The 10,800-nt window shown below is 42.2% G+C and overlaps 1 protein-coding gene across 10 annotated transcripts in view; it reads left to right on the top strand.

Annotated features, from left to right (window-relative positions):
- Positions 1-125: 125 nt before the first annotated feature.
- CUNH3orf20 (chromosome unknown C3orf20 homolog) overlaps positions 126-10,800 on the top strand; it is a 61,746-nt gene continuing 51,071 nt past the window's right edge. For 6 of the 10 annotated variants that reach the window (XR_004971532.1, XR_004971531.1, XM_036332300.1 and 3 more), the window contains exons 1-5: positions 126-265; positions 2,136-2,228; positions 6,698-6,754; positions 7,007-7,675; positions 8,449-8,586. Coding sequence is in view for 8 of the 10 variants with exons in the window: in XM_036332300.1 (XP_036188193.1) it covers positions 7,216-7,675; positions 8,449-8,586 (598 nt within the window). In the remaining 2 variants the exon portion in view is untranslated. Of the gene's footprint in view, positions 275-822; positions 2,229-6,697; positions 6,755-7,006; positions 7,676-8,448; positions 8,587-10,800 lie in introns of those variants that run through there. The other 4 variants (XM_036332298.1, XM_036332301.1, XM_036332299.1 and 1 more) reach the window with 4 other exon arrangements.

Genomic DNA, 10,800 nt, shown 5'->3' with positions numbered 1-10,800 from the left:
CCTGTCTTTCATACCTGCTCCCGTGACTTACTCAGATTTAAGGGCTCCATTCCTTCTGCAAATGTTAGCATGTAGATGTCTTTTCTCCATGGATTCAGCTTCCAGATCAGTTGATGGAGCATCTATCAGGAGGAACTATCACCTGTCAAAGAGTGGCACATGAGGAGTGGGCGACGAAGTGATCTAGTTTCCAAGAGGACATCTCAGTATCATCTTTTCAGCAGCACACAGGCCCACAAGGCTCCTACAGCCACCTCCCAAGCCAGTGAGTCGTGTAAGAATGTGCTACTATAGGTCCCCCAAGCACCCACAGGAGCCCACCCTCCTCTGGGCTCTGTGGTGCACATGTTTTCTGTTCCCACAGCACAGTGGTGTTGACATAAGTGCCCTTGTTCTCATTACAGATTGCAAATTGGAGTGTAAAGAGGGTCAGTGACTTGTACAGGGTCATATGGCATCTAAATGGCAGATCTAGGACTTGAACACAGTTTAGGCTCAGGTTTGCTGCAGACTCATGCTTTCTCCAATGCCTTCTATACTCAGTCTTGTTGCTCCAATATCAAGCAGTGTTAGACAAAATTCCCAAATTCCTGAGAACATCTAGGGTCCATATTGGACAAAGTTGCAGACCTATTAATGGTCATTCTGTCAGCCTAATCAGGGAAATACCTCTTATCAAATATTAGAGGCCTGGTGCACGAAATTCATGCCCTGGGGAGGGGGGTTTCCCTCAGCCCGGCCTGCACCCTCTTGCAGTCCGGGACCCCCTCAGGGAATGTCCACCTGCTGGCTTAGGCCCAATCCCCCCGGGGTTCAGGCCAAAGCCAGCAGTCAGACATCTCTCTCGCAGTCCAGGACCCCTGGTGGTCAGTGTGCATCATAGCGACCAGTTATTCTGGTCATTCCACCTTAAGAGTCACTTAGGCTTTTATTATATAGATACATTAAAACCAACTAACCCAGCTGCCTTTTGTATAGAAATTGGACAAACCGATCCTAAAATTTATATGGAATTGCAAGGAACCCAGGCTATCCAAAACAATCTTGAAAAAGAACAAAATTGGAGGATTCACACTTTCTAATTTTAAGACTTGCTACAACGCTACAGAAATCAAAACAATGTGGTACTGACATAAGGATAAACACATAGATTAATGGGATAGAATTGAGAGTTCAGAAATAAATCCATATACTTACGGTCAACTGATTTTTGACACTGGTGCCAAAAGTATCTAATGGGAAAAGAATAGCTTTTTCAACAGGATTCTGGGGCAACTAACTACCCACATGCAAAATAATGAATTTTGATCCATATCTCATGCCATATAAACAAGACCAACTCAAAGTGGATCAAAGACCTAAATGTGAGAGCTAAAACTATAGAACCACTGGAACAGCTTATAGAACAAAAGAAGAGACAAAAAGAAAAACTGGAATATTTTTTTAAAAGAATTATTAGCTCTCCTAGACTCATAAGAAAAACAAAAAAGGGAGGAAGGAAAACAGACAGATATGAGAAAGAATTTATATAAAGTAGAGCAGAAAGACTCAAGGCAAATTGTGGAGAAGGGATGGGAAGGCTAGTTAGGCAGCAATAAGCCCATGAGTATGGGTGCCAGTAGTCATGGAAGAGGCCACCAAGTAACCTTTTTTTTTTTTTAACTTTTATTGATTTCAGAGAGGGAGAGAGAGAAACATCAGTGATGAGAGAATCACGGAGCAGCTGCCTCCTGCAGGCCCCACCCTGGGGATTGAGCCCACAACCCAGGCATGTGCCCTGACCAGTAATTGAACCGTGACCTCTTGGTTCATAGGTCAACACTCAACCACTGAGTCATGCTGGCCGGGCTCAAATAACCTTTTGTTTCTCAGAGCACCTTGGGTGGACATAGCAAAGCAGTCCGTGTACTGGCTCATAATCACTGTCAACTAATAACTGAGATTTTCTCTAGGATTGCAAAAACTTTTAACCTATTCTCAATGCCTTTTTAAAAAAAATTCTTTCCCCATTACCATTTATCCCCTCTATGCCCTCTTTAACAGCAGATCATTTAGTGTTTTATGAACCCAGCTGTTACATTGTCTTCCATTGCAGACCCAGAGTTCTTCAAGTGTTAACATAATTTGTTTTACAGTTTCTCATGGGCCTGTTTTATATGAGTGCATCCAGCAGATGGCATTAGAATTCTTAGACTTCAGATCCACTGTTTGCCCAGTAGAAATACCATGTAAGTCTTCTATGTCATTTCCAATTTTCTAGGAACCACATTAAAAAAGTGAAATTAATATTGTTATATACTTTTATTTCAGCATTTAATCAATGTACACAAATATTAATGAGATATTCTACATTTCTTTTCATACCAAGTGTTCAGAATCCACTGTATATCTACTTGTAAAAATTTTCATCAGAAATACTTGACCTATATTTAGATTTCATAAACTATACCACTGAAAGGGTAGATTCACATACCCTAAATTGTCCCAAACATGCTTAACCATGTTTAAAGTTTTCCAATAACAGTCAAGTGTGAAGTTTTAAATTTACTAAAGTGAAAATTTAGTTTCTTACTCATTCTAACCCAGTGGTCGGCAAACTGCGGCTCACAAGCCACATGCGGCTCTTTGGCCCCTTGAGTGTGGCTCTTCCACAAAATACCGACTTCTGGGCATGGGCCACGAAGTTTCAGTTGCACTGTACGTGCACGCCCGCACATGATATTTCGTGGAAGAGCCACACTCAAGGGGCCAAAGAGCCGCATGTGGCTTGTGAGCCGCATTTTGCCGACCACTGTAATCTAACCACGTTTCAGGTGCTCAAAAAGACATGTGGTATAGTGCTACTATACTGCACAGCATAACTCTGAATGATCTATGTTGGTTTTTTTTACATGCTCTAGAGTCTGACTACACATGATCCTCCCATTAGTAACTAAAGGATTGACAAATAATTTCGTCCAGATGTACATGAAGCATTTAATATATTTTTTATGGCTGTGTTTATCTTGGGAGTAAGTAGTGGTAAAATCTCTTCTCAGAAAACGACCACACCTTGTTTGTGTCTTTGTAGAGCTAAGTGAAATGTTTTAGAACAGAAAGTGCTTTGAATTATTTGTTTTCATTTTAATCTTTTCTTCAGGCCTTTGTGTGTTTTGATATAGTTCATTTGAATTGGCTAAATAAATCATTTTGTTTGCTTGCAAAATTCCCAAAGGAGAAACTTTAAATCCATATACATGAGATTCCTGCTATGTGTAGCCATACATTTGCCCAAACCTTGTGTATAATTTATTTCTTAAAGCCATAGTGCATCCCATGGGGTGGTTTTCAGCTAACCTTGTGACATGCATATGAGGCAATAGAAGTTAGAATTTGGAACAGGGTAAGTACTGGTTTTTGCAGTTAACACAACATAGAGTAGCCACTCCATATATGTTTAGTGTTGCTGTTTTTCAGTCAGTAAATTGAACTAAGTTAGTTATATATCAAGCAGTTCCTATAAAAACAAACAAAAACTTAATGGCTAAGGTAAGGGATGATCATTGAAAAGAATTTATTGACCTGCTGAAAACTGTGAGCAAAAATGAAACAACTCTGGCCTTCCCACCTACCCTCGCCAGCTGTCTTGGTGAGGCATTTTGTCAGTATACGTGTGTACATTTAGCTTAATGTTTGATGTATGTGTGTGAGGAGTAGGGCGGGGGTTGGGGAAGGGAGAGAATGATGTGATTGGTGTAGATCTAGAAAAACTGAAAAATCAAAGTAATCAAATGAAGTAAGGTGTTTTTTAGTGAAAATCTGTCACCCAGGTCTGGTGTTGATCTTTTGTTTCTGTATTTCTTAATCAGTCGTGGACTACATTTATATATTCACTAGAGGCCCGGAAAACGAATTTGTGCATGGGTGGGTCCCTTGGGGTGGCCTACAGAGATCAGGCCCCAGCTCATACCCCCCGCCTTGCAGCCCCGCAGCCCTGCCTGGCACCCCGCCTGGGCCTGGCACTGGCACCAGCCCCTCACCTGCTCCACCATCCCACCTGTAGGGTGATCAGTCGGGGCTGGCCCCCTGCCTGGCTCCCTCAGCACCTGGGAGCCAGGCCACCGCTGGTTACTGTCTGCAGGGCGATTGGCGGGGCAATGGGGCCCCGTTCGCACCCGCCTTAGCCTGTCACCGCCCGCTCACCTGCTCCACCATTCTGCCACAGTCCCGCTCTCACTGGGGGTGGCAGTGTCTCCACTGCCACCTTTAATACGTGGCTTCATAGTAACCTCGTGGCTTGAAATGGCTGCTGGAGCTACAGTCATCCATTCCAGAAGAATGAGAATAGCAATGGGTAAAGAAAACACAAAAATCTGTACATGAATGTTCATAGAAGCACTAATCATAGTAGCTAAAAAGTGGAAACCAAAATATCCATCAAATAATGCTAGATGAACAGATTGTGGTTTAACCATGTAATTGGATATTATTCTACTAAAAATGAAGTACTGATACCTACTATAACATAAACCTCAAAAACATGCTAAGTGAAAGAAGCCAGTCACAAAAGGCCACTTATTATATGGTTTCATCTATATGAAATGTCCAGAACAGGCAATTCTACAGAAACAGAAACTAGATTAGTGGTTGCCTGGGGATAAGGGGAATAGAGAGTAACTGATAATGGGTTTCTTTATGGGGTGATGAAAATGTTCTAAAATTAGGTAGCGGTGTTGGTTGCACAACTTTGAATATACTAAAAACCATTGTATACTTTTAAAAGACTGAATTGTATGTTATGTGAATTATATCACAATAAAGCTATTGTAAAAATTAGCTTTTATCTGTAAGACATATCTTCAAAATTAACTTCAAAGGAAAGGAACTGGAAGGGGGTAGGGAAAAATTCCTCAAACTATTTAACATTTCAAGGATTTTATTTGTCTTCATCTGAGTCCTGGTTTTAAAGAGAGAGAGAAAAAAAAAGTCAGCCCTGCATGGTCAGGGTCAGATCCTCTGGCTGGCTGCCCTAATGACAGAGATTCTGAGTGGTTTCTTTGTTCTGTAGACTTATCATTTTAAAAAAAAGAACCTATTTTTCCAAGTCTTCAGAGCTGAGGAATAGTTGCCAGGGGGTCAGCAAATAGACATAGGAAGCCACTTTATCTGCAAGTCAGCCAGATGTCAGAAGGGTTTGCTTTATGGGATTCTTGTTCTTTGGAGACTTGTTGCTGATAGATGGGTAGAGGCAATTCAAAGGGCGTGAGGAAGTAGTATTGCATGTAGAACCTATGTCCATAGGCAACTCCTAAGAGCTCTGATTCTTCATCAGTAAAACCAGAGAGATAATAGCCTTCTCACCCCAGGGTGGTTGCACCAGATTATGGTGTGAACCTGCTCTATTAACCCTGATGGTATGCACCAGGGGTGTGGTCCTGGAATGGTGAACTTAGGGTGGTTCGAGAGGACATGGTTTGAAAAGTGAAAGATTGAAGATTGGTGGGAGAAGACGGCCATGGACATGGTGGGGGGTAATTGTCAGGCTGGGGTGGTAGAATTGATGGTTGGAGGGCTGTAGTAATAAGAATTGTCCGAAGGCAACAGCCAGAGACCCTTCTGCTCTAAGGCCACCATTACTAGCAAGTATGCTCATGGGTCATTTAAGTCAGACAAGAGAGGTAACTACTGACATTGTATGGAAATACTGGCAAAGGTGATCAGAAGGCAGGGGGAGGAGGGGGCTTCTGCTCTCAGCTTCCCTTTGACCAACCTTTTTTGTGTGTTCTGATTTTTTTTAAATTTTATTTTTTAAAATCTTTATTGTTGAAAGTGTTACATATACCCTCTTTTTCCCCCATTGGCCCCCTCCAGCTGATTCTTTTTTTAATTTATTTTTATTGTTGAGAGTATTGTGTTCTGGTTCTTGAGCATCTTTTATAGAATATATTTTCACAAAGCCCCTCAGAAATTAAATCATTTTTGTGTGATGTAAAATCAAGGAGTGACTTTATATTTTTATTAATGTATTTTAGATTGACATATGGACAATGGTATGTCCTTATGGTATTTATTTTGATCAGATGAATGAAACTTTCAGATCTGATTACAAAACCCTAGAGGTTTATTTGTAGATTTTTTTTCTAGCCATTTTGTGTTCATCAAATTGTTCTTCAAACTCCCTTTCTCCAACCAGTGGTCTATTTTTGATATAAAGTAAAACAATAAAAATAAAACACAATTTAGAAGAATGAAAAACACCTAGTAGCATCTAATGATGTTCAACTGACCCAGACGTGCGTATGCTTGTCTGCTGTCCTCACAGCCACATATGTCCATTTGATGAGCACTAGGTGCCCTCAAGAAGTTTTATTAAAGTGGGAAAATGCTTATTATAATTTGCTGATTTTAAGGTACACATATTCTCCTTTTTACATCTGTGGAATTGTGATAAGTCTTACAGTCAATGGTATCTTGCTTTGATATTTTTCTTATAAGATGGTGCATTAGTTACATCAAATCTCAGGTTATGAAATGTGGCAAATAATATTAGTATTGAATTAAGAAAACTCATTCTCCTCATTCTTTCCTGTCTGCCTTTGGATGTACATGTTGAATAATTTTATACCCATCCTTTCATTGCAACCAGGAGCTTACCCAACCAGGAAGCTTATCCCTTTCAGCCAGAGAAAGCCGATGAAATATCTTTTTGTTTTTGCAGGTTTTTATTGATAGACCACGAGCAGATCTTCCAGCCTCAGATCTATAATTACAAAAGGTATGATGGAACCTTTCTCTCTTCCCCATCCTTTCCATTCCTCCAGTCCCGGGGGCTCCTCCAAAGGAACTTAGTTTGTGTGACTGTCCCTGCAACTATTTCTAGAATCTACTCATCCCCAGGCCCTCCCTCCCCAGAGTGACTCACTAATGTGGGTCTATCTGAGGTTTCTCTGGGAATAAAAGGGAGGAGGAGCATCCCCTTGCCCTACTGTGGAAGAGGGTGTGACCAATTATTTTCCTTCCTCCATAGGACCCAGGTTCAATGACCTGTAAAGGCCATTTCAGCACCTCCATTCTGTCTGTCTCCAAGCCTTCACCTTAGGTAAGAACTTTGGCTTTCAAAAAAAAAAAGAACTTTTGCTTTCATTCACCTCTCAGGGTGCTCTGACTCTTTACAGCTGAAGGCCCCTCTTGTCTGAGATAGACAGTATTACTTAGCAGTATGCGTGCTCTAACAACATGAGTGACATCAAGAGTAACCGAGAACTGTACCTGCAGTACAAATCCAAGGCCCCTAAGCTGCTGGCCAACATTTCCAAATTACTCCTCATGTGCCGGAACACAGGCATTGCTATACCTAAGGGCATCAGAAACATCTTTGAGTTCACTTGGGAGGAGCTCATCACTGACCCTATGGTGCCTACCCCGTCTGCCATCCGGGGCCTGGAGATCAGCTTTGGGACTCCACCCGTGGTGCCTATGGAATCAACCCCTGTGCAGATCCACGTCCAGAAGAAGCCGCCATCACCACCAGTACCACCACCACTGATGTTACCCACTGGGTCAGGCAAGTTCACCACCCATGGTCATCGGGTGCACACCAGCCAGGAGACCCTGTACAAGTTCCAGCGGCGGTCCATCCACCTGCTGACTGAGCTGCTCACCCTGAAGATGAAGGCCATGCTGGAGTCTGTTTCTGGTAAGCCTGGCTTGTCAGTTTCTTCTCCATTTTTTCTATGCCTGGAATGGTTTGTCTGGACCGATGTGTCTACTGCACCTACCCCAAAGAGGTATATGAGGATGAACTGGGAACAGGTGGCTGCCATGGATCTGCTGTAGGAATTGAACTCCTACCATGACTACCCACAAGACTCATCCTCTCACCTCTCTCTGTTCTCTTTTCCTTCCATTCCATCAATTTTGCAGAGCCAAGACTAAAGGTTGGCCGTGGAGAATTGTGCGAGGTCAGAGGTACTGATGGGTGGAGTTTTTGGAAATGACACAGAGGTGGAGAGAGAAGGCACCCAGGAGGAAGGGGCTTGTGGAGTTGCCAGTCAAGAGGGACAATTGGTGGGTAGCAGGACAGAGCCCCGTAGAGCCAGAATCAGGGAGAGTTATGAGAACTGGGATCCATCTATTCTGAGGGTGTCATCTCTAGATTAAGGCCAGGACCTAGAGCCACATCAGTAATTAAAACTTCTAAGTACTGCATTATTTTAAATACCAACAGCATTGATACCCAGGCCTATGAGTATGGAAGAGAGAAGGACAAGGCGGGGCAGAGAGTAACATGCCATTTGAGAGGTTTTGAGAGCTAGAGACCCTTCCATTAGGAGCCCCCTCACACTTTCTTATCCTAGATATAGATCTATACTCTACCCTGATTTCCCTGGTCATTTATGGAGGCCCTTTTCTGGAAACATTAGCCCATGCTGAGAGGAAAATGAGTTGCTTTGTTGATTCCTTTATTAGGTGCCAACCCCTTGGACATCACAAGGCGCTTTGTGGAGGCCAGCCAGCTCCTCCACCTCAATGCCAAAGAGATGGCTTTTGACTCCCTGGTTGGCACATTTGGGAGAAGTTGCTTTGGTGCTGGACTGATGGGGAAAGGTGGGTACCCGAGCTTCAGCCCTTAGGTGAGAATTCAAACAGTACCAACCAGAGTGCAATGGAAAGGTCAAGCCCCGTTTAAATGCTTGACATCCAAGCGTTGAGGTGGATGTGGAGCAATGGAGATTCTCAGATGCTGCAGGTAAGTGTATAAATTTGTGCCATTCCTGTGGAGAGCAGTTTGGTGGTATCTGTGAGGTAGGAGATGCAAAAAACAAACATGAAGGGACTCATTTTATTGTTAACATACAACCATTCAGGAAAAAAGTCAACACAGTCTTTATTTCTTATAACAATTAGCATGTGCTTCAATATCAATTAATTTTTGTTAAATACAAGGTAAAAGAAGGTGTTTTGGTTTTTTTTTAAATAAATTTTGTTTTCCTTTTCTAAGATTAAAATCCCAAACATTTCCTCCCACACTATTTACCATGCAATGGATGTGTCTTATGCCGGTTCTGTTCAGGATCAGCTATGCCCTGGTAGCACAGGTCCTCTAAATTGTTCTGTAACTATTTTTGCAGATAGTTACCAGCATATATGGAGTTCTGCACCTTGTGTTCCATATAGGGCTTAGAGATCCATCTCCTTTGGGGTGGACAGCTACCTGTTGGTCTGTTTGTGAGTAGGGAGAGTCCCACGGGGGTGTCATGATAGCTCTGGCCCAAGCACCCATTCTCAGACCTGCCCATGGTGCTCTCCCACCTGAATATTCTGTTCCCTCACGTTGAAAAGGAAACGGTTGTCAGCAATCGCACTCCACCTCATAAAGTAGTCAAGCATTCCTCCAGAGTCACAGGCTTTTACCTGTGCTGCAGTAACATCTGGTGTCCCCTTAGGCTGTGGCTAATCTAGTGGAGGAGAATTTGCAGAAAGCTGAACCTTGGAGAGAGATCCTTTTGGTGATGTCTGTGCCCTGCTGCATTAGCAGAGCACTGGGAAAATCTCCCCATCACACTCCCCAGGAATTCTCTCTCACTTGTTGCCACATTGGTTCCAGACACACCTTTCTTTAAACCAGCCTAGAGTTTGGGGAAAATAATCAAAATGACAAAATATGTATGAAGAAGCTATCCATTTCTTTTGGGAAGGCATTCATCTTAGAAGGACTTGAGTTAGCTCTCCCAGGGCATTATAAAGAAGGTGGAAATCAATTTATTTTGCATGAATAAGATGGTTTTCTAGACCATCTTATTATGTGAAGCAGACCAAAGCTTTAACTGAGTCTAAGAGTAGTATTGTTCCCTTAAAGCTGTTGCCAGATAGTAGTAAGACTAGTTCTAGCCTTTTCTCCTGCCCTTAATACCTGCTAGTCCTGGCTTGTCATGAAAGAAAACTAGACTACTCCTTGATTTTTGGTTGATGGCAATATCATTTTATAAAACATACCAAAAAAGAAAGCAAGTAATCTTGCCATCTTTGCATATGTAGCTGTTTTTCTTTCATTTATTCAATTTTCTCCCTCCCTCCTTTCTTTCCCCTCTCCCTCCCTCTCTCCCTCTCTCTCTTTCTCCCCTATGCGTATATACTTTTAAAAGAATACTGCAGTGTTCTATTTCTCAGTATCCTTGACTTAACAGACAAATGTTTTCCAACATGGCTCTATGCTTTTAATAATTGTTATTTTGAGTTGGTGTAGATTTCTTCTAATATGTATGTTTCATAATTAACCAAATGCTTAGGTTTCCAGGTTTTTTGTTATTAGTATTTTATGCATTGTAATATGCAACTTTATATATGTCACTTATTTCTGTTGTATTGGTGATTAAGATTGATTACCCAGGAGAGGGCTTATTGGGGCAGAGGGTCTCAATATGTGTTTAGCTCTTGCTAAATATTGCTTTCTTTTTTTTTTTTTTTTAATATATTTTATTGATTTTCCACAGAGAGGAAGGGAGAGAGAGAGTCAGAAACATCGATGAGAGAGAAACATCAATCAGCTGCCCCCTGCACATCCCCCACTGGGGATATGCCCGCAACCCAGGCACATGCCCTTGACCGGAATCGAACCCGGGACCTCCCAGTCCGCAGGCTGACGCTCCATCCACTGAGCCAAACCGGCCTCGGCAAATATTGCTTTCTTGATGCATTTTCTCTACACCAGCAGGGTTGATTAGTTTTATTCCATCTTTATCAGCATTGGCTATTGTTAGTTCTTTTCTTTTTTGCTAAGTTAAAAGGTGCTGAAGGTTGTTCTGATTTCAATTTTTGGTG

This window comes from Myotis myotis, unplaced genomic scaffold, assembly GCF_014108235.1.
Source record: "Myotis myotis isolate mMyoMyo1 unplaced genomic scaffold, mMyoMyo1.p scaffold_m19_p_13, whole genome shotgun sequence".
Lineage (NCBI taxonomy): Eukaryota > Metazoa > Chordata > Mammalia > Chiroptera > Vespertilionidae > Myotis > Myotis myotis.
Note: the sequence above shows the minus strand (reverse complement) of the source record. Positions and strands in the feature narration are given on the sequence as shown.